Consider the following 24,153-nt stretch of genomic DNA (forward strand, 5'->3'; position numbering starts at 1 on the left):
ATAAATAGCTAATGTAAAAATGTGTGCGCACACCCCTGCCTGTCTGTCCTCTTGTTACCAGTCCTGCCCTGATGAATGTGTTCCTTCTGGAGGTGCACCACTCCCTAAGCCTGGCCTCTGAAATGTACCAGGCCCTGACCCAGGCTCACACTGAGCTCTGCCAGCTCCACCGTGCCAGGGGGGTGACTGAGAGAGTCACCCTGGAACAGAGACTCCTACAGCGGGCTCTGCAGCACTGGCACTCCCTGGATCCTCCCGGGGCCTACTATAGCTCTCAAACTCAAAAGGATGTGAGTCGAGTATCTCCCTCACATTCGAGGGAGTCGAGTATCTCCCTCACACTGATATGCTGCACCTGCCACTTGAGAAGTTCTAATTGTAAAAATGATATTTTCTTAATTGACTCACCTGTGTAAATAAAGGTTAAAAAAACCACGGAATCTATATCAATATTGTAATGTGCAATGATTGCAAACAGTTCACAGCAGATTGTTTTTTATTTCGCTCCAGTTGTTTTCAGATGTTTTCATGGAGGACCCCTCCCTGGTCCGAGCGTTGGGGGTCTCTCTGATCAGATCGGCTGAGGAGCAGGACATGAAGCAGGGGAAGGAGAAACAGTTCTTTGCTGTGGAAACCTTCGCCAAGCTGCTGGAGTTAGTCACCATCCGCCATCGCCTTATGGAGTCAGCAGCAGAGACTGCACATCTGGCACAGTTGAGTTGATTCTTCCTATATTGATTGTAGTTAGTTATTTCAGGGGTATGTACTGCAAGGGGTCTGCGATTTGTAAATCTTTTTTTGAATTCTGAATGTTATTATTATTATTTTTTGAATATTGCTAGCTCCAGCAGACTACCACCGTCAGGAAGCATGGGGTGAAATCTCTTCAGATTACCTCAACAAATTGACAACTAGAATGCTAAAGGTCTGCAAGGCTGTAATTGCTGAAAGCGGAGGATTCTTTGACGAAAGCAAAGTTTGAAGGACACAATTATTATTTCAATTAAAAATCATTATTTATAACCTTGTCAACGTCTTGACTATATTTCCTATGAATTCTGCAATTCATTTCATGTATGTTTTCATGGAAAACAAGGACATTTCTAAGTGACCCCAAACTTTTGAACGGTAGTGTATATACAGTGTCTTGCGAAAGTATTCGACCCCCTTGAACTTTGCGACCTTTTGCCACATTTCAGGCTTCAAACATAAAGATATAAAACTGTATTTTTTTGTGAAGAATCAACAACAAGTGGGACACAATCATGAAGTGGAACGACATTTATTGGATATTTCAAACTTTTTAACAAATTAAAAACTGAAAAATTGGGCGTGCAAAATTATTCAGCCCCCTTAAGTTAATACTTTGTAGCGCCACCTTTTGCTGCGATTACAGCTGTAAGTCGCTTGGGGTATGTCTCCATCAGTTTTGCACATCGAGAGACTGAAATAGTTTCCCATTCCTCCTTGCAAAACAGCTCGAGCTCAGTGAGGTTGGATGGAGAGCATTTGTGAACAGCAGTTTTCAGGTCTTTCCACAGATTCTCGATTGGATTCAGGTCTGGACTTTGACTTGGCCATTCTAACACCTGGATATGTTTATTTTTGAACCATTCCATTGTAGATTTTGCTTTATGTTTTGGATCATTGTCTTGTTGGGAGACAAATCTCCGTCCCAGTCTCAGGTCTTTTGCAGACTCCATCAGGTTTTCTTCCAGAATGGTCCTGTATTTGGCTCCATCCATCTTCCCATCAATTTTAACCATCTTCCCTGTCCCTGTTGAAGACCATGATGCTGCCACCACCATGTTTGACAGTGGGGATGGTGTGTTCAGGGTGATGAGCTGTGTTGCTTTTACGCCAAATATAACGTTTTGCATTGTTGCCAAAAAGTTCAATTTTGGTTTCATCTGACCAGAGCACCTTCTTCCACATGTTTGGTGTGTCTCCCAGGTGGCTTGTGGCAAACTTTAAACAACACTTTTTATGGCTATCTTTAAGAAATGGCTTTCTTCTTGCCAGTCTTCCATAAAGGCCAGATTTGTGCAATATACGACTGATTGTTGTCCTATGGACAGAGTCTCCCACCTCAGCTGTAGATCTCTGCAGTTCATCCAGAGTGATCATGGGCCTCTTGGCTGCATCTCTGATCAGTCTTCTCCTTGTATGAGCTGAAAGTTTAGACGGACGGCCAGGTCTTGGTAGATTTGCAGTGGTCTGATACTCCTTCCATTTCAATATTATCGCTTGCACAGTGCTCCTTGGGATGTTTAAAGCTTGGGAAATCTTTTTGTATCCAAATCCGGCTTTAAACTTCTTCACAACAGTATCCCGGACCTGCCTGGTGTGTTCCTTGTTCTTCATGATGCTCTCTGCGCTTTTAACGGACCTCTGAGACTATCACAGTGCAAGTGCATTTATACGGAGACTTGATTACACACAGGTGGATTGTATTTATCATCATTAGTCATTTAGGTCAACATTGGATCATTCAGAGATCCTCACTGAACTTCTGGAGAGAGTTTGCTGCACTGAAAGTAAAGGGGCTGAATAATTTTGCACGCCCAATTTTTCAGTTTTTGATTTGTTAAAAAAGTTTGAAATATCCAATAAATGTCGTTCCACTTCATGATTGTGTCCCACTTGTTGTTGATTATTCACAAAAAAATACAGTTTTATATCTTTATGTTTGAAGCCTGAAATGTGGCAAAAGGTCGCAAAGTTCAAGGGGGCCGAATACTTTCGCAAGGCACTGTAATTTTAATGAAGCTGCCAGTTGAGGACTTGTGAGGCACCTGTTTCTCAAACTAGACACTCTAATGTACTTGTCCTCTTGCTCAGTTGTGCACCGGGGCCTCCCACTCCTTTTTCTATTCTGGTTAGGAACAGTTTGCGCTGTTCTGTGAAGGGAGTAGTACTGTACACAGCGTTGTACGAGATTTCTTTCTTGGCAATTTCTCGCATGGAATTTTTCAGAACAGGAATAGACTGACGAGTTCCAGAAGAAAGTTCTTTGCTTCTGGCCATTTTGAGCCTGCCATCGAACCCACAAATGCTGATGCTCCAGATATTCAACTAGTCTAAAGAAGGCCAGTTTTATTGCTTCTTTAATCAGTACAACAGTTTTCAGCTGTGCCAACATAATTGCAAAAGTGTTTTCTAATGCTCAATTAGTCTTTTAAAATGATCAACTTAGATTAGCTAACACAACGTGCCATTGGAACACAGGAGGGATGTTTGCTGATAATGGGCCTCTGTACGCCTATGTAGATATTCCATTCAAAATCAGCCGTTTCTAGCTACAATAGTCATTTACACCATTAACAATGTCTACACTGTATTTCTGATGAATTTGATGTTATTTTAATGGACAAAAAAATGCTTTTCTTTCAAAAACAAGGGCATTTCTAAGTGAACCCAAACTTTTGAACGGTAGTGTATATATTAAATGATACCATCTTTGAGAACTAACAACCAAAGAAAAGCTAGACAGTCAGGGAGAATAACATTAAAAAAAGGGCATTCAACCCACATGCCCATTGATTTTGTTATAACGTTTGAGCAGAGGAACACAGCATTAGCCATGGCAAAATGCATATAATTGCAGGAAATTTGATTTGAAACTACATTACGCTGAGATTATCCTCACTGTATTTGCAGGCTTTGAGGTAAGTGTTACTAAATGTGTTTATGGTATAAAATGTGCATTCTGTAGTGTTTATATTATGGTCTGGCTCGCCTAGGTTATACAAAACACAAGCTCTGGAGCTGGGCCTTGATGAGTTCCACCTGTATGTGCGCCCGGAGCAGTTTGAGTTTGCTGTCCAGAGAGACAAGGCAGAGCATAGACCTCTGTTTGTTACGGCACTACTGCAGGACGACAGCTGTTTGGACAGGTACCCTCCTTACCCTGTTACGCTGCTAACATAGATAGATGTGCAGCTACCTTCTTTTTCTTTCTTAGTAAATTGTATATCTACAGTAGGTCTTGAAAAATAAGGGAACTATTAACAATTCCCTTTTTTGACAATGTAACGCTAATGCTTATAACAATCATAAAAAACCTTCTTCTCATGGACTAAAAGTCATATTCACTCCACATTTGGTCTTTGGACTCCTCACAATAATAACCCCTAAAGAGTTTGAGAAAATAACGTTGATGCATTCAAATGACCACACTATACCACACTATACGCTAATTTGCTCAAATGTGCAAGAAATACTTCAAAAATCTTCTTCTCGTGAACCGTAGACCAAATGACACCCAATTCTGATTGTAGGCCATTGGTACATGTCTTAACTTAGTTTGAGAAAAGCTAAGGGATTGGTCAAAGGATGGCTGAGGTATTAAAATTCACTCCAGATGTTGCATTTAGACTCATGAGTTCCTACGTGATAGAGCGCTGGCTTTGTTATCCATCTGATCATGTGCCCTTTCTGTCATCCTGTGAACCCTATTTATTGCTGCTCGCAGCTATATTCTTATGTTTGTTATTCCCGACTCCTGTAGGTACACTCCATCTAAGTTTCCACTGAGCATCCAGGAGCTTGATGAGAACCAGATTGGAAAATTCAGCTTCTACTCTGAAGAGACAGTAGTGCATGTAAGTTCAACTGAGACTTTGGGCCTGATTCAGAGTTGAGATAAGAGGGCACAACCTTTTATGTAAATCAATGTCAAGAGAGAGTCCTGCCTTTTTATGAAGCGATATTATAGCTGTTACCCATTATGATTCACACTTGATCTTATAGGGGTCACCTCAGTCCCGGTCTTCTCTCTCCAGCTCATGAATAGGTCAGGCATAGAGAACCTGCAGGTGACCCTGGCCTGTCAGGTGACTCAGAAGAACGCTCTGATTGGTGCAGTGAAGCAGGCGTGTCTATGTTATTGGTCAGAGACTTTCACAGGCTCTCCAGAGGTACCTTACATCACTACACATATACTTTAATCCAGTGGCCTGTTTGCTGGGATCAAATGACTTCTCTTTCTCTCTCTTTGATTTAGGTTCTTTGTTCTAGTGGCGATGCAAGCTCCTTAGCTAAGCAGGGTCCCAAAGTTCGCAAAGATACAAGTGAACCAAAGATAACTGGTGCAGGAACCAGGGAGAGGTGAGTTGGAGGGTCAATGAAGGCCATGTTTTGTAATTATCAATATTATTACAGTTAAATATAATTATTATGTCATGTGATTTGACTGTTGTGTTTGTTCAGGCTGACCGAGGCGTTTGTCTCCATCCAGCTGGAGAAAGTGGGTCCACGAGATGAGATGTTGAACTCTTTCGTAAAGAGGAGACAGATCATGGGTGTTGTGATGATGAACCCTGTAAGTGAAATGTCATAGAGGTCAGAGGGGGCAGGAGCTATGTTGGATCTCAGATATTACTGTTTGATTGTTTACCTTCATGACCTTCTCTTTCACCACAGGATGAAGTAGCAAAAATCAAGAGGATGCTGATTATTGAGTTCTGTCGAAAGTATGTACATCTGTAGTAGAAGTTGACGATCATGATTGCCATGTTCCGACATGCTAAAGTGAAGCTTCCTAGCATGACTCATTTGGAAGAGTTTATTCACAGGAGACCCGATTGTTTCATCACATTTTGGGGACTTTATTTCCCTGAAGTCTGACTTTCCTCCAGGTGTACCTGTAACATGTTGTCTGTGTCTGTCAACTTTTTCCTAGATTCAGTTTGCGCATGTCCCAGTGTTGTGTGAGAGGGCAGATTATAGGCCTGTACCACAGCCTGACCACCTTACTGGACGAGCTGCCAGACATCCGCCAGTCCCACTTCCTGATTGGCCAGGACCATGAGTTGAAAAGCGATATGGACTCAGGACTAGGTGTTCGTCCTGACCCCAGGTAAGACCAGTGTGAGAGAGCATGAAATTCAGGGATGTAGTGGTAAAAAAAATTGGTGGGTAAACATCCACTACATCAATGATCATATAAGAATACTTGCTTCAGAAAACCTTGCATATGTTGACAGAGAGAATATTTTAGGAGTGTGAAGACACCCTGTGGTAGTGTATTTGCTCAGTGTCTCTGCGGTTGGAGGTCAGAGATGATTTTTGTTCCACTTGGTTGGACAGGAAGTTCCAGCGGCGTCCCACGCGCCTGCTGTCAGCCGACGGCAGAATGTTCCTCAACCTGTGGTTCCTCCCCCACTACACTGAGGTTCTCCTCATGTTCAGAACCCTGGAGGACTCGGTGAGAGGCTCTAACCTGCTTTACATTGTGTTAACCTACAGATGGACACAGACACATGCATGGAGGAGTGGATTCAAATTAGATTTGGTGATATCAGTCAAAAAACAAAACCATGGCCTTGCTACGTCTCTGTCTATCTTTCCTGTATGCAAATGAAAACTAAATCCAGAACAATGGAATGTTTCTAAGACTCTAGATCAGGGTTTCCTAACTGGGGTTTTATTTGGCCACATACGTTTTCTGAGGATTTTTAAATTTTTTATTTTACATTTTTATTGGTGGACATAAAAGACTGTAGAAACACCAGGAAATCACCTCCAAGTGATTTTAATGTAGGAAATCTGTTCCCAAGTACTCCCACTCGTAATAGAGAGACACGTGATCATATGCAAACGTGAGCAAGGTTTGAAATCGTTATCTTTTAGTCAAATATTAAATCTGTTTGGGTTTATTGCGGTCCATTTGCAGTCTACAAACGATTTGTAATTATGTTCCGGGCCGCCCGACCACCCGCACATTTATTTAAATCAGCCTTTGGCTGATTCTAGTTGGTGATCTCGGCATAGAGCACGTTGATCTTTATCTTGAACTGGTTTCCTTTTGTTGCATAACAGGCATGTTGCCGGGCTCTTCACCATAGTCTGGAGATAGTGTCTGCCCTGCATGACATCATCTATTACCTGGTCAGTTTCGCCCGACTGGGGAACCCAGGAGTCTTCAGCTCCAAGAGAGGAGGAGGAGCAGGAGGAGGAGAGCTTACAGCTGACTGGGGCGGCGCTGAAGGCATCGGTATGCATTAGTCATAAACAGACCCGTGGTTCCAATGCCTCAGGGGGTTAAATCATGGTGCAGGATTGTGAGTTTGATTTCCCGCATCGAACACATATACAGTACTATCTGTGTCACTGTTGACAGTTCTGTAAGTCACATTGGAGGAAAGCATCCGCTAAATGACCATGCTGTTATTGTTAAGGTGCGGAGCTGTGGGAGATCCAGAAACAGGTTGACTCTCTTTGTGACCCTGGTAGCCCTGAGGCTGTGGGTCGCCTGCTTCAACTACGGAGACACGTGCTCTTCTTGCAGTACGACACCGCTGTGAGGCACCTCATCAGGTGAGTGGAGAAAGGTAGAAGATGTTGATATATGCCATCAGTGAGCTGGTTCAGATAAGTGTAATGGAGTATGAGGGTTCCTAGCATAAGAACCAGACCTTGGTCAAATACATTATGTGTCAACAACTTTCAAACGCTTGAGCTTGATTTAGCTAAATCAGTTCAATGGGACCAATGGAAATCAAAAGTGAAAACACAAAGTATTTGATATGCTCTCTCTCTCTCTCTCTCTCAGAGAGGCGTTTCTCTCCTCTGGTAACATCGTAGCCTATCAGAGCGTGAGTGACAACATGGGACACGCCCTCCCTGCACTGAGTGATAGCGTCAGAACCAATCACAGTTCTCTACTGTCTTTACCAGAGCCAATGGAGCCTCACAGCCCCCGGGTTTGTTATAAAGTTTACACTTCTAAAGCCCAGACAGTGTTTGTGTTACTATCCAGAGTAAATGGGAAACACAGTATAGTTAATGCTACTTTTGATAGTGTTCTACTGTTCAGGCAGGGTTGAACTTTTAGACAATTGTGAGGTCATCATGTATTTGTGCTCTCTAGGCTCAAAGGATGTACCCATGGAGAAGTTTTCTGGTGTGTCATGGATTGCACTCTGTAGACATTTGGGGCATCCCACCCATTGAGTACTGCATGCAGGTAGACTTCTACTCTCCTTTATGATATTTCTTGTTTTTCCGTTCTTACTAGCAAGTGATTTAGCAAATAGAGGCAACTAGAAATGATCGCGATAGTGATTGTTTTATCTATTTTGGTTGAATGCATTGTAAGCTGCTCTGGATAAGAGTATCTACGATGCTAAATGACTATATTGTGGTTGTTCATGGTCTTTCTGCTGCTTGTAATCCAGCTGTGTCTGAGTGGGCTGGGTGACCGCAGCAGGATGGAGGCCAATGGAGCGATCCTGGGCGTGTCTCTACTAATGGAGGATGTCCTGAACAGCGGAGGGAGAGGGGCAGCACCGCTACGTCTCCATGACAACAAGGCGGGGGACTCACGTGGAAAGCCCGAGGAAGTATATTTACATACGTGTTAGAAGATCTTTTCTTTGGGGTGTGTTAAAATATATGGGTTACTAGGTACATAGTTGCATTCAAAACACATGTAGGCCTAAACATGTATGTAACATCTATGTTTACCGGCAGAAAAAGCACCTTGTAAGCAACGCTGTGAACATTTTTTTTTTTTTTGCACTGGCTGACAGTATTGTTTCTTAATACTAGGAGGATGGTAGCAGTGTGGATGACAGTGTTGATGAAGAAGAGAAGGGGATCTCCTCTGCTCCCCTCCAGGACCCTCTCCAGGACCCTCTCCAGGTGCTGTCTGTGTTAAAGGGTTTCCTGCTCCTCACCAAACAGCTGGAGGTGTTTAAGGAGAGCTGGGGAAGGCGACAGCTAGGGGTGGAACAGATCAATACCATGAAGATCCACAGGCACTTCTCAAGACTCTACAGGTTAGTTAGTATTGCCCACGAAAAAGTTTTTACTTGATGTGATATTCTGACATACCATGCAATACATATTTCTTAATTCCATTCTTTTACTTTTAGATTGTATTGTATTGTTGGGAATTGTTAGATACTACTGCACTGTTGGGCTAGGAACACAAGCATTTCGCTACGCCCGCAATAACATCTGCTCAATATGTGAATGTGACCAATAAAATGTGATTTGAATACATGGGGGGGGGGGGGGGGATGATGTCGTCTCATCGTTAATATGTAGCTCAGTGGGTCTCATGCTTCTACATTTCAGAGCAGACATCCAGTACCCAAGTATGAGAGCCCTGGCTCAAAATATGGGTAAAGAGAAGGACTTTGAGGCTCTGCTGTCTGACAGCCAGCCTCTACTGCCTCCTGCAGGAGCTTCCGAGGTTCACATCAAGAGATTCCAAGTACTGTACTACTGCAGCACACCATGATAGCTCACTCACACACCTGACCTCTATTGGAATCTTTTAACACGGTTTAGTGTGTATGTGAATGTGACCAATACAATTGGATTTGTTTTAGTTTAGGTAGAGAGTAAAATGTACACTGAGTGTACAAAACATTAAGGACACCTTCCTAATATTGAGTTGCGGCCCCTTTATAACTCAGAACAGCCTCAATTTGTCAGGGCGTGGACTCTACAAGGCATCGAAAGGGTTCCACAGCAATGCTGGCCCATGTTGACTCCAATGTGTCAAGTTGGCTGGATGCCCTTTGGGTGGTTCCGTGTGGCTCAGTTGGTTGAGCATGGTGCATGCAACGCTAGGGTTGTGGGTTTGATTACCACATTGGACCAGTATAAAAATGTATGAAGTCGCTCTGGATAAGAGCATCTGCTAAAATGTAAAAGTGGGTGGTGGACTATTCTTGATACACACGGGAAACGGATGAGTGTGAAAAACCCAGCAGTGTTGCAGTTCTTGACACAAACTGGTGAGCCTGGCACCTATTATCATACCCCGTTCAAAGGCACTTAAATCTTTTGTCTTGCTCATTCACTTTCTGAATGGCACACATACACAATCCATATCTCAATTGTCTCCCGGCTTAAAAATAATTATTGAACCTGTCTCCTGCCCTTCATCTACACTGATTGAAGTGGATTTTACTGGTGACGTCAATAAGGGATCATAGCTTTCACCTGGATTCACCTGGTCAGTCTGTCATAGAAAGATCAGGTATTCCTAATGTTTTGTACACTCAGTGTACGTGATCCAACTTGAGTGTTTTATCAAAATGTACACACATAATGTCTGATGGACATAAAAGCCACTGTATTCGTGTAACAATCCATATACCGTAGTAGTCTGGGATCCAAACTGAAGCCACGCTACGTTTCACTATTGTTCCACTTCACGAAATAAAGCCTTGATTCAGGTTGATTCTACCTTTTTTTTGCCATTCGTGCTGTTGTCTGTGCCTAACCATGTTTGTACCACGTTTGTGCTGCTACCATGTTGTGCTACTGCCATGTTGTGTTGCTACCACGTTATGTTGTTGTCATGTTGTGTTGCTACCATGTTCTGTTGTCGTGTTGTGTTGCTGCCATGTTGTGTTGTTGTCGCAGGTCTCTCTTTATGTCGTGTTTAGCGGTGTCTCTCTTGTCATGATGTGTGTTTTGTCCTACATTTTTTACTTGGAATCCCAGCCCCCTTCCCCACAGGAGGCGTTTTGCCTCTTGGCAGGCCGTCATTGTAAATAATGATTTGTTCTTAAATGAACTTCCCTAGTTAAATGAAGGTTAAATAACACTTCTTTTTTTTTTTTTAAAGGTTGGAACCCAGACTAGTCGAGTAGTGCTACAGACTGAGGAATAGATTATAAATTGTGTAATGAAAATGAGGATAAACATGAACATTGGTTTCTCTGTTGACTCTATGCATGGTGGCTCAATCAGTTTCTACGGACTGAGCAATGGGTTATATCTGTAACGTGGCAAACAAGGTGATGAGGAACATCTCATTGAGTCTGTGCATGGTGCCTCAGTTGCTCAGGCTGCTGGAGAGTACGGAGTGTGATATGATCCGAGCGGTACAGAGGAGGATCACGAGAGAGCTGACCCTGGTGATTTCGGAGCGGGCACGCCAAGACACAGGCCTCCCCACAGGTACACCACCCACCTCTCAGGATGTCTCACGACGACAGTAACCAATGTTGGATCTGGATTTTGTCCTTTAAAACATTTGAAGATGTTTACATTTTACTGAGTCGAACGATTCTAGGTGTAATGGCTGACTAATCACTGTTACGACTGTCGTCCAGAGTTGTGGAAGCAAGGCCCCATGAAGCACAGTCTGTCCCCAGAGAGACCTCAGTTAGTGGAGCGCTTCACCCAGCAGCTAATGGAGTGTGCTGAGCAGACGGCGGAGGGACAGGTGAGAAACCCAACACAGAATGGACAGACAGGCAAGACAATAGCCCTAAAACAATGGGTAGCAGTCTGGTCCTTTTTCTCAGAAAAAAAAATTCATAAAAAATTGGCAGTCACAGGTTCATAGGTTCCAAGCACCAAGAACGTGAGAACAGTTTCATGACAAACATATATGTTATACGTCTCCTGCCAGCTGACCTTCCCCGCGGCCCCCCTCCAGCGGTGTCTGTCCACTCTGGGCCGCTCTGTGATGGAGAGAGAACGCAGCAGCTTCCTCCTCTACTCCCAGTTCTATGAACAGATCTTACAGCAGGAGAGCCAGCTGCTCTACCGCAGAGAACAGGTATCCTACTCTACTGTACTTCAGCAGTTCAGCGCATAAGACGTGTGTCAAGATATGCAATACCTTTTTTTCCCATTGGTAATACAGTATATGTGTGAACGACTGGGATTAGAACCTCTGGGAGATAACGCTAGTCTTCCGGTGTCGGGCAAGGTTGGTTATCACGTGAGCAGGGTTCCAAACCGGTTTGATTCCGGGGCTTTATACCATTCATTTGCTAAACTGCACACAAACGTATCTTTAAGTTCTTGCTTCTTTGACTTCTCTCTGTACAATATTTGTCCTGCAGGATGTGAAGAACCTTGAGGCGTCCCAGTCCCAGACCATCAACCCTTACAGCGAGGTCAGTGGGCTCTGTCGTGGGATGATGTTGCAGACCACAGCCCTGCGTACCCGGGTCACCCAACTGGAGGAGGAACAGAGAGGTCTGGAGCAGCAGATTAGCCTAAAATACAGACAGCGCTATGACTCCCTGGTCCGACAACTTTTCTCCACCTGCATTCAACTGAAGGTACGAAACGCTTTTAAAACCTTTTATCTTTTTATCATAACGGTAACTATCTAAAGCCTGAAGGGTATAATGCATTATGATGCTGTTAGAATGCATTATAAGACTTGACATAAGCATGTATGAGCACCTTATAGTCTCTTAGTAACACCTCATAATGGTCCTGACTAACTTTGATCCACAATAACTGGTTAATTTGGAAAATAGTTGGTGTTGGTTGCATCGTACTTTTGACCACATCACTGCCACACTAAAAGCACCATAACGCACACCCTCTCGTCTTTTTACTTTATTGTTTACTTGGATGGATCACAGGCCAGGCTTGATGAGTACCATGTGCGAATGGACCAGGATGTTACTCAGCTGGTGAGCAAAGTGAGGAGAGAGGGAGTGGATAACATCATCAAGCTGAAGAAGTTTGGCTCCACTACAGGCAATGAAGCTCTTCTTACGACACAGTCGGAGGTGAGACGATTGGGGCCCAAAGTTGTTTTCGAAGCAAGTGACTGAATTGTGACTCAGCTGTTTACAGAATTATTGCATTCATGACTAACAGATATTCTCTTCCTTAATCTTTCTTCTTCCTCTTCTCCTCCATCAGAAGCAGGAGCTCCATGACCTGAGCATGGAGAACAGTCTGCTGACTGGCCTGCTGTCTAAGGTGAAGGCACTGGGCCACTGGAGACAGGTGGTTGGACAGGGCAAGCTGCACCGTAGATTGCTCCACAGCCAGCAGGTACGGTTTGGAGGATTGGAAAGGAGTGTCCCCAAAATCACACAAGTGTATTGACTTGCAATGACCGTGACATCACGGTTGTTTTATGATTTGACCTACTTAAGTTGAATGCACAGATGTTAACCTGTGCATAAGAGCCTCTGCTAAATTATTGTAATATGAATACAAATGTAGAGACTCATGGATTGCACCAGAATTGGCTGACGTTTTTTTGCTGACGTTTTGTGCGACTGTGACTTGTGTTGTGTCTAGAGGGAGATGTCCTGTCAGAGGGAGGCACTGCAAATGAAGATGATGTCAGAGGGTGAAGTGATCGTACTGAAGCAGGAACTGGAAGTCACTCAGAGGGCCATGACACAGTGTCAGACGGAGTACAACCGCACCAAGAGACTGCTCAGCAAACAGGTCCTCCTATCCTCACTCTGACTCATTCACATGCATTTCTTTCTACAACATTACAGATAACAAGTGGAATGAATCTTCACATTTTCTTCTCATTTTACATCATTGTAAATAATGTGATATTTTCTGTCGTAGCCGATTTAATAACCAGATCTAGAGATATTTGCCTGTCTGGTCTGACAGTAGAGAGATTTTTATGCCCACAGAGCGCAGAGCTCCATGAGGTGAGGCATCACTCTGCTCAGGAGGTCCAGAGCAGACAGGAGCTGGACAGCTACCACCTGCAGAGCCTGGAGCAGCTGAGAGAGGGCGTGGGGGACAGAGACAGACAGCTCCAAGACCTCAGGACTCAGCTGGACAGGAGCAGCAGAGACAGACGGCTACTGAGACAACGCAGTGCCAAAGACATCAGACAGGTGACACTCGTTCTCATCCCTGCAGTACAAACACACCAACACATAATATAAAATGATCTGTTCTAGTATTACTAAAACAGACATCACCCGGCTTGGAGGACCATAAAACAGAGATGGATAATAACTTAAGTTCCCAGACTTTTAAACTATTACATTGTACACTGCTCCAAAAAATAAAGGGAACACTTAAACAACACAATGTAACTCCAAGTCAATCACACTTCTGTGAAATCAAACTGTCCACTTAGGAAGCAACACTGATGGACAATACATTTCACATGCTGTTGTGCAAATGGAATAGACAACAGGTGGAAATTATAGGCAATTAGCAAGACACCCCCAATAAAGGAGTGGTTCTGCAGGTGATAACCACAGACCACTTCTCAGTTCCTATGCTTCCTGGCTGATGTTTTGGTTACTTTTGAATGCTGGCGGTGATTTCACCCTAGTGGGAGCATGAGACGGAGTCTACAACCCACACAAGTGGCTCAGGTAGTGCAGCTCATCCAGGATGACACATCAATGCGAGATGTGGCAAGAAGGTTTGCTGTGTCTGTCAGTATAGTGTCCAGAGCATGGAGGCACTACCAGGAGACAGGCCAGTACATCAGGAGACGTGGAGGAGGCCGTAGGAGGGCAACAACCCAGCAGTAGGACCGCTACCTCCGCCTTTGTGCAAGGAGGAGCAGGAGGAGCACTGCCAGAGCCCTGCAAAATGACCTCCATCAGGCCACGAATGTGCATGTGTCTGCTCAAACGGTCAGAAACAGACTCCATGAGGGTGGTATGAGGGCCCGACGTCCACAGGTGGGGGTTGTGCTTACAGCCCAACACCGTGCAGGACGTTTGGCATTTGCCAGAGAACACCAAGATTGGCAAATTCGCCACTGGCGCCCTGTGCTCTTCACAGATGAAAGCAGGTTCACACTGAGCACATGTGACAGATGTGACAGTCTGGAGACGCCGTGGAGAACGTTCTGCTGCCTGCAACATCCTCCAGCATGACCGGTTTGGCGGTGGGTCAGTCATGGTGTGGGGTGGCATTTCTTTGGGGGGCCGCACAGCCCTCCATGTGCTCGCCAGAGGTAGCCTGACTGCCATTAGGTACCAAGATGAGAGGAGGAGATCCCCCAGGAGACCATCCGCCACCTCATCAGGAGCATGCCCAGGCGTTGTAGGGAGGTCATACAGGCATGTGGAGGCCACACACACTACTGAGCCTCATTTTGACTTGTTTTAAGGACATTACATCAAAGTTGGATCTGCCTGTAGTGTGGTTTTCCACTTTATTTTGAGTGTGACTCCAAATCCAGACCTCCATGGGTTGATAAATTTGATTTCCATTGATAATTTTTGTGTGATTTTGTTGTCAGCACATTCAACTATGTAAAGAAAAAAGTATTTAATAAGAATATTTCATTCATTCAGATCTAGGATGTGTTATTTTAGTGTTCCCTATTTTTTTGAGCAGTGTATGTGTCCCGTAGGTATAAACTTGGGCCCAGCCTTTCCTGGTCAGATTATATGGTCATGGAAAATCCCTGGCCCTGGGAATAATTTATCTAAATGTCTATATTCCCCGATGAAGGGAGCACATTTACCGTAAATTACACAGAGCAAGTTTAGATCATTGGTGTAATGGTAATAGACATTAACCCAGGCACCCACTGTGGCTTTAGGTGAAGGGCCAGCTTCATCAGGAACGCAGCCTCAAACAGGAGGCTTTCCAGCGGGTGGACAAGCTGCAGAGCCAGGTAGAGGACGTTGAGACTGCTCTCTCCAGGTGTACCTACACAGCAGGTAATGGCTCAGCTTCAGTGTGTTCCACACACTCCCTTTCCATACAGCAGTAACTTACTATGGCAATGGTTTTCAATCCTGGCTCTGGGGACCCAAAGAGGTGCATATTTTTGTTGTTTTTGCCCTAGCACTACTACACCTGATTCTACACCTGATTCTAATAATCAACTTGTCATCAGGCTTTGATGATTTGAATCAGGTGTGTGGTGCTAGTGCAAAAACGCACCCCTTTGGGTCCAGAGGATGAGGATTGAGAACCACTACGCTATGCAGTTCAAGAGTAGTGTACTGTATGTGCCCAGTACAAAACACACTGTTTAATGAATAACTCACTATGCTGCAGCTAGCCATTGATTCAGCCTGTGCTCTCTCTCAACAGGGCGACGCAAGACATCCTGTTACACTTTCCCTCACAACAGATCCAGCATCAGAAACCCAGAACACGCTGGCCCGCAGCAGGACGATAGCAAGAGGGATTCTACCACCCAGCTGGAGAGACCCAAAACAGTGAGTATCTCTTCTTGGCATATTACAGCCTAGTAACCAGTGAACTTTTGTGTGGCTTCGTTTCCCCAATAGAATTGTATCGTTTGTGTGTTTTGTCAGGAACCGCCTCGCCTGCGTATCCTCACCACGGAGGCCCTGCTACCAAACCTCACTGACGGAGGCCCAACCTCCTCTAGTCTCCTCACACACCTTCAGCAGCTGCGACTCAACCATCAGTAAAAATGATGCTGTTCTTGTAGAAAAATGTCAACCATGTTGTAACAAGTAATGAAAACAAACATTTATTGGTGATGAAAATGATACACAGTATGCGAAGGACCTTTATACACCTGGGCGGCTAAAACAAGAAACAAAAACATTGTAAAACACCTTGTTTAAAGCTATAACTTGGTGTGATCTCATTGTTGCAGATGCTACCATACAAATGTAGTAAGACAAACCAAATATGAAGAGTTGAGACAGAACTACATAGGCCCAGTGTATCCAGGCTCAATACACACACAACCTTTAAAAAGGTTATTGTAGAGGAAACATAACCTTACAGTTTATGGATAAATCAGGTTAAGAATGACTGTTAATCTCTTCACTCACATGCAGGGGAAAAAAAAATCTGACTTGAGCAAAAACATGGTTTGCCTGGTCTCAGATCTGTTTATGCCGTTTTGCCTACAGTCATTGGAATTTAACCATCTGACTTGGCTAAAAAGCACAAACTTATCTGGGCCCGGGCTATAATGTGGGGATGATCAATAGGTTAAACCATAGCATCCTCTGAACAGTCTAATATTTCTGGCATGTTCATCAGATTAGAAACTACACCAGATAATAGAAGGACATTCAAAAAAAAGGGTTGCATGGAAGAATACAAAAAGAGTTGAGTTCTGACAATACAAATAAAATATCACAAAACACACGCAGGATTGATGCCTATTTTGGAAGCGAACACACACAAAAAAATGTTTCAAACTATCCATCTGGGGTGCTAATCATGTTTTCAACCATGCAAAGTCTGCACCGGTCTCCCCCCCCCCCAAATGGAATACAACTGTAGAATAAACTGTACAGGGATTCAGAGAAGAAGGACTTAAGGTCAAATAAAGTGATTTGTCTTTTACTTCTTTTTTTTTTAACAGGATGCAAACTATGCCCTTAAGATCCAAGTCTGGCCCTCAATTTTCTACAACAGAATCTTAGACCCATGAACTAAGGCTGGACTCCAATCCGATTACGCTTTATCGGCAATGTACCACTTAATTGAAACAATATATGCAGCGTTTACCAGGAATGCGAGCTCCGAACATAGCCTTTAAAAGCTGCATTGTCTACAACTCGCGATCGGATTGAATCCCAGCCTTCATTTCTACAGCACAATCTGTCCGAATAATTCAATCTTGTTCTACACACTTCCAAATCCAAACAGATTTTCAACTAATACTCAACTCAGAGAAAAATCAAGTCAAACGATGGGTAGGTTATTGATAATTACATCTATTGAGGACATGGAATTTAATGTGTCAGTACCAACACTGCCATAAAACACAATAATACTGACCGGTATATCAGTCCTGACTAACCCCACTCTATAACCATGACTTTAAAGTGACTGTTCCATGTGAAGACTGGTAGATTGGTGTATCTTTTACACATGAGCCTGATTCACACTCTAGAGCCGAACCAAAAACCAAGCAGAGCTGTACAGTACAGTTTGGGTGGAACCTGTCGTGTGAAGCAGGCAATACAGTACAAGTAATGGCCAGCACTTATTGATACAGCGTCTTGTCTGCATCCCAAATGGCACCCCATTCCCTTTATAGTGCACTACTTTTGACCAGAGCCCTAAAATGGGCCCTTGTCAAAAGTAGTGCACCATATAGGGGAATAGGGTCTTATTTTGGAGGTAGGCATGTTTTACAAACCCTGAGACACAGCAGGCAACTTCTGAGCAGTGTCTATGTAGTGCCAAGAGGAAAATATAAAGATGAACACTAAAATGACAACTTATAGACAGGACCATGATTGATTATTAGTTGCCATGATCAGTTTCAATACTGATCAACTCTCATCCCCAGAAGCGACGGTATGCCCACGTTCCCTGACCTGCAGGATTCACTGGACTCAAACAGATCCAATAACTAGTATTCACACAAATGGTTTTCACAGAAGTACCATTTCTCAAATTAGGAAAGTAGATAAAAGACAACCAATCACCCTTCATTGTTGCCCGGTCTGATACTGGTTGTAGAGTTAAATAGCTACATAGTAAAATGCTCCATTCTGATAATGGCCTGTAGTGTGGACATTAAGTTGTCTGAATCTTAAAATTCAGATAAGGTACTGACATTATCCGCTAACTCAAACCATGATGACCCTAAGTATGTAAAACCGTGCACGACAATAAGATGGTGTAAATCGCTCTAGCTGGGAGTTAGTGAAAAATCTCTTTAAAGGTCTTCGTCAGAACCCTCGTATGACCAGAAAGCAAGTGTTCATCATAAGGCTCCACTTTCTTTCTTTGTCAACGTGGCACAGTACTGACTTTGCTAGTTATTCATATAAAAATAAAGTAACATTTGTTTTATTTACACATTGACAGAGTATGTAAAAGTTCATCTCTTCAGTACATTGGTAACAATATGACATTACAAAACATTGAAAACAATTCAGGTTCTTTCTGTCAAGGCTGGGAAAAAAAAGCAGGGTTGGGAGTCCATTTCAATTCAGTAAAAACTTCCTGAATGGACTGAAATTAAATGGGCATAGTCAAAAATGGCAGCCTTATTCCTACATTTCAATTTAATAGCAATTTAGCAGACGCTCTTGTCCAGAGCGACTTACAGGAGCAATTATGTGCCTTGCTTAAGGGCAGATTTTCCACATAGTCGAACCAGCGACCTTTCAGTTACCGGCTTAATGCTCTTAACCGCTAGGCTACCTGCCGCTCTATATCTATGGCCCCTGTTCAAAGGTAGTGCACTATATATAGGGAATAGAATGCCAATTCAGACATACCCATGGACTACAACCCTGTTATAGGGCGACTCATAATACTGGCTTGAGGACTGAGCGCAGTGAGCGTCCCTCTTTGGTGAGCTCTCTGGTGAAGCACATGCAGGGCAGAGGGATTGCCTCGTCCCGACGGGTGATGGTGTTAAACTTGCACTTCTTCAGATGTTCGGCCATATTGGCGATGTTGGCAAACTTCCACTCGTTCACCGTACCGAAAGCCGTACTGAATCGCCACACCTGGTTCACAAAAGAGAGTAATTGAAATTCATTAGTTGTAATGACGACACTTATATGTGTAATATGGTATGCCTGCTTGCAACGCAAAGCCTTTAATCTAATTGATTACTGTGTTAATACAGGACAGCAGCAGCAGCAGGACAGGAAATAGGAGTGAATTCTAACTTGAGATCCCCATGCGTGTCTCAAACTGTCATACATCTCCGAAATTTCCCATTGATCATAGATTTATGGGAAAATGCAATAAAGTAAAATTCAATACAGATGTTAATGCACATGTTTAAAATGCAGTGAGCGACTAACCTTGTTTTGGATCTGCCATGAGGAAGACCCATCTGCCCGTCGTGTGTTCTCCCAGAGAAGCACCACCATGCCTCTGGACTTGAGTAAGCTGCCACACACATCCCTCATGGTACGCGAGACCCTGGACAGCTGGCACAGGCTGAAGCCATCCAGGAAACTAGCCACATACTGTTGCACCTCGAAGGGCAGGGAGCTCAGGTGGTCGCAGGTGGAGCCGAACCGACAGGCATTCCTGGGGAGAGTTTTATCTCCGAACCGGGGAGGCATACCCGGCTGCACCCCGAACGAGCCCAGGTGTCTATCGTGGATGATTCTGGAGCCCTGCACAGAGGGACAGAAGCGTCTCTGGGAGTAGGTGCAGCCGTAGTAGGCCAGGGGACACCGGTGCTCCAGCCAGCCGTTCAGGCCGGCGTGGATGTCCCCGTGAACGTTTTTGAAATGCGAGGAGAACTCATCCCTGCGGAACAGCTGTCCACACACAAAGGTGAACATGGTGCGCTGCTTGGTCTGGTAGCGGGCCACGCACTCCAGCACCAGGTCCAGTCTGAGGGTGTGGAAGGGGCTGGGGTTGGAAAGCTGCGGGCTGGCGTGATCACAGGCCGACGCTGAGGCGATGTCCCCCACCATGGTGTTAGTGGCCAGTATTGCCGAGGGGAAGGAGAAGGTCTGGGTACCAAAGTCGACGCGATAACCATCTACAAACCTGCTGTCTGAGATGCTGCGGCCCCCGGGGGAATCACCCAGGCAGAAAAGCAGCGCTGCCGTGATCAGGTCTATCCCATGGAGCCCCAATGGATCGTCAGTTACCTCCAGGTCTGAGGTGTCCACTGACTTGTCCTCCATTTTAGCTCTGAACAAATAGGGATCAGACATCATAGCCCTGCGCCCGTTAAACGTAAACACACTCATCCCTCGGAGCACCTGGAGGTTCTGTAGTTTCCTCTCCAGCCACCTATCTTCGATCTCTAAGGGCAGGTGCTGGAGCACATTGTAGGGTTCCAGATTAGGGAGAGGCATGGGAAGAGGCAGGTGGATGGGTAGTGGTGGAGGGTGGGGCCCAGAGGGCTCCCGTGGTGCTACTATATTAGGCATTGAGAGATAAGGCATCACCGGCCTGAAGTCTGAAGACCTGTTGACTTCTGAGCGTCTGGGTGGAGATCTGCTCAGATCCATCCGCTCACGTCGCCTCAAGTGATTGTGGTCGTCTCCTGTATGGTGGAAACCGTTACTGAGAGGAGGACGACCCACCTCTGCTAGACCCATCATGCCGTCCTTCTCCACCTCCTCTGAAGACTTGATTAGTTCATCGAGCTCTATCCAGTGGCTCTCATCTCCCTGTCTGCCTGTTCCGACTCCACAGTCCACGGACACTCCGCCCACTGCTCCGAGCTCACAGTCCAACTGTGTGCCACTCTCCTTCATCTCTACATTCTTCAAGTCATCATCACTGTTCTCTCCATTATGGAGAACCCCATTTCGCTCTGTTTTTTCCCCATTTATAATTCCATTGATCAAGTTGACGTCCTTTGCACTTCTGAGAACTTCCAAGGTCGCTGCTAAGTTCTTTTTGTGTACCGAAATATAGGACTCCTCATCATCCATTTCAATCACTCCATTAGTCAAAGCAGCAGCCTCATCCATTTCAACCATTCCATTACTAACTGCAGTCTCTGGTACACTTGACACAACATCAGCCATCTTTTCATTTGTTTCCACAGCTGGTTTATTATATCCGTTATTTGACGTGTTGGTGGTGACTCTGAGGGACTCCAGTAGCATCCTCTGATCTTGGAGAGCCAGGGCCATGTCTAGCTGCTCCACCACTTCAACATTGCTCAGGTACTCATAGGACTTCCTGTCTGAATAGCTCACAGGCCAACGGTTCCACTCCATGGTGCAACACACCACACTGGCCGGGCACGTCTCTAGGTGTTCAGCCATTTTGAGCCGAGCAATAGTGAAAGGGCACCCGAATCCAGTGTTGAGGCAAGGCACTCTTTCAAACGGGCATAGTAAATGATGCTCCTCCACTTTGCAGGAGTGGAAGACAGCTCCACAGACGAGAGGGCAGCCAATGAGATCACAGGACACACCAGTCTCTGGGCGGATCATACACCTCCGGTTTACACACTTCATGCAGTGGGCATGGAGCGCCTCCATCTTTGTGGTGTTGATATTCTAGATTTAAAAGGAGGAATGAGTGAAGTGGTCTGCCCTGAAATAATGAGAGAAAAAAGTTTTAAAATCATACCGTTTTTAGTAAAGATTTAGGTCTAATTAGATGTGAACAAATTCAAGTTGAACCAGTCAGTTAATGAATAGAAAAAGCAACCAGGCCATGTCCCAGTTCCTAGAAACATCCTGTCCTGTTAAATTATCCGACTGACATAGTTCTAGGGCCAGCTCTCTACCTACCAAACATGTGGCAATGGCGTCCCGTGCCTTTAAAAGACCAGCATCACATTCTATAACTTAGCACCTGCTCCCATCTCAGTCTGTTTACTAAATCTTTAAGCTGCCACATGACATTTCACAACACTCTTCTTGGGTTACAGTACATGGTCACAACACACCAGTTCTAGGATCTAGCCTAAAGGACCATGACCTTTAACCCCTGGCTGAGGCTGTATGAAGCCAGGGAGGAAGAGAGAAGCCCAACTCTGTGGAAAATCTGTCTCCCTCCAGCAGGCATTTTGTCATTGTTCTGCCCACCTAGCAAGGAGTTTTTGTATGGTTAACAGCTTATTTCCTACGTGAGCTTTATTTTACCAAATAGAAGTTTAGTAATCCTTAAGTCGTTACGAGTGTACTGATACAAGTAGGACAAGTAACATCGCGGCAACAGAGAAAAAACAACTTTATATACCTGAGCTCTCTGGAGATAGCTATGCATATTCGTGAAATCAGGCTAGTAGCATAGCGTCTCTCCATTGAATACAGGCAGTTGATGTCACCAACCCTCATCAAATATTTACAAAAGGATTACAATAATGCGATGTATCCACCACGTCGAAGAAATGATGGGCGGGAGCTAGAAAGCCCACCGTGCCGCTTTACGGACTCCCATTATTAGGGCGGAGAGACATTTACACGGAGTGTACAAAACAATAAGAACACCTTCCTAATATTGAGTTGTACCTCCGCCCCTTTTGCCCTCAGAACATGGCATGGACTCCATAACGTGTCGAAAGTGTTCCACATGGATACTGGCCCATGTTGACTCCAATGCTTCCCACGGTTGTCAAGTTGTCTGGATGTCCTTTGGGTGGTGGACCATTCTTGATATACACAGGAAACTGTTGAGCATGAAAACCCCAGCAGCATTGCAGGTCTTGGTAGAGCATGGCACTTGCAACACCAGGGTTGTGGGTTCGATTCCCACGGGGGACCAGTACGAAAAAAGTATGACCATTTTGAACTCACTACTTACTGTAAATCGCTCTAGATAAGAGCTTCTGCTAAATTACTAAAATGTAAAAATGGGTGGTGGGCCATTCTTGATACACACAGGAAACTGTTGACAAAAACCCAGCAGCGTTGTAGTTCTTGACACAAACTTGTGCACCTGGCACCATAATCATACCCTGTTCAAAGACACCTGAATATTTGGTCTGCCCATCCACTTTCTGAATGGCACACACACAAACCATGTCTCAAGGCTTAAAAATCCTTATTTAACCTGTCTCTTCCCCTTCATCTATACTGATTGAAGTGGATTTAATAAGTGACATCAAAGGATCATAGCTTTCACCTGGTCAGTCTGTATTGGAAAGAGCAGGTGTCCTTAAGGTTTTGTACACTCCGTGTATCTTGTTAGTATATTCATAATATTTTATGAAACAGGCCTGCTCAAAGCTTGATGACAACAAAACCTGGTGACCTGTCTACGCAACTGTCAGCCAACCATGTATGTAAGAGGAAACGTTACACTGCCAGTCTTGACTGGGCATGACTGAGTTGTCTGGCTTCACAGGCCTCATGTCAGATTGCGCAAGATAAACAAAAACAAACGACTAGCTGACTAACACAAGTAACACATAGTAGTAACACGCTAACTGGCTATTTAGATTAACACAATAGTAACACAGTTAAAGAACTAGCTAACTAGTTATTTTTGCCACTGGCAAGTGTAATGTCCGGCCTATTTAGAGTGGTTAAACTTTTTTTGTTTGTTTAACTCTATAACGTTAGATTACTAGCAACACCAACCAACTTTAGCTGTGCTAGCTAGCGGCTAACAGACCCAATATTGATTAACGGGTGAAAATGAGATGGAGGTTGGATCCGGCGGCTCTCCAAATGTCCAATTTTAGCCAGCCACTGAGCTAGCTAAAGTTAGCTTGGTAGCTAGCTATTTAACTAAAAAAACATGTCACAATACCATTTGGCTTACCCGTATTAAATAACGATACAGCAAATCGTTGATATCTGAGTCTTGTCCTTATATTCGGCAGTAACACTAGCCACACACAATTAACTAAAAGTTCGGTAGGTAATATTGTAGCAGCTAGCTAGTCAGCTACAAATATTGACGTCGTCTCTTCCGCCTCGAGTCACTATTGTGACTTCTGCTGTAAAATGCTATCAAGCTCATCTGTGACTAGCTGCTAATATCTACAAGTGGCGCAAGTTGATTGCGTCATCATTCAGCGGACCCGGACCACGGCGAAGTTTGGCTAGAGATGTGCGCCTGAAATAGATGGGG

The 24,153-nt window shown here is 44.4% G+C and overlaps 2 protein-coding genes across 4 annotated transcripts; one reads left to right on the top strand and one right to left on the bottom strand.

The window, feature by feature from the left end:
- Positions 1-67: 67 nt before the first annotated feature.
- On the top strand, positions 68-17,016 carry ccdc162 (coiled-coil domain containing 162). Of its 3 annotated transcripts, none has more exons than XM_090210855.1 (28): positions 68-290; positions 511-713; positions 3,744-3,896; positions 4,511-4,604; positions 4,785-4,919; positions 5,006-5,109; positions 5,212-5,323; positions 5,425-5,474; positions 5,684-5,860; positions 6,091-6,208; positions 6,823-6,997; positions 7,182-7,320; positions 7,556-7,706; positions 7,874-7,969; positions 8,181-8,345; positions 8,554-8,783; positions 9,085-9,202; positions 10,806-10,926; positions 11,082-11,194; positions 11,384-11,533; positions 11,823-12,044; positions 12,357-12,506; positions 12,643-12,777; positions 13,030-13,182; positions 13,386-13,595; positions 15,275-15,395; positions 15,775-15,902; positions 16,002-17,016. In XM_090210855.1, exons 1-28 carry the CDS (start codon positions 72-74, stop codon positions 16,119-16,121), a joined length of 4,062 nt encoding a protein of 1,353 aa, XP_090066981.1. In that variant the 5' UTR covers positions 68-71; the 3' UTR covers positions 16,122-17,016. The 3 variants fall into 3 exon arrangements, with proteins under 3 accessions (XP_090066981.1, XP_036811389.2, XP_090066982.1); XM_036955494.2 differs by having other exon boundaries at positions 9,085-9,223; positions 16,002-16,815; XM_090210856.1 differs by lacking the exons at positions 68-290; positions 511-713; positions 3,744-3,896; ... (5 more) ...; positions 5,684-5,860; positions 6,091-6,208 and having other exon boundaries at positions 6,823-7,064; positions 9,085-9,223.
- Positions 16,161-24,132, bottom strand: LOC110497583 (F-box only protein 30). The gene is made up of 3 exons (XM_021573763.3): positions 23,842-24,132; positions 19,449-21,663; positions 16,161-19,145 (listed from the first exon to the last, which is right to left on the bottom strand). The coding sequence occupies exons 2-3, from the start codon at positions 21,606-21,608 to the stop codon at positions 18,942-18,944; spliced, it is 2,364 nt and encodes a 787-aa protein (XP_021429438.1). The 5' UTR covers positions 21,609-21,663; positions 23,842-24,132; the 3' UTR covers positions 16,161-18,941.
- Positions 24,133-24,153: the final 21 nt, after the last annotated feature.

This window comes from Oncorhynchus mykiss, chromosome 19, assembly GCF_057628025.1.
Source record: "Oncorhynchus mykiss isolate SJ-2025 chromosome 19, ASM5762802v1, whole genome shotgun sequence".
Lineage (NCBI taxonomy): Eukaryota > Metazoa > Chordata > Actinopteri > Salmoniformes > Salmonidae > Oncorhynchus > Oncorhynchus mykiss.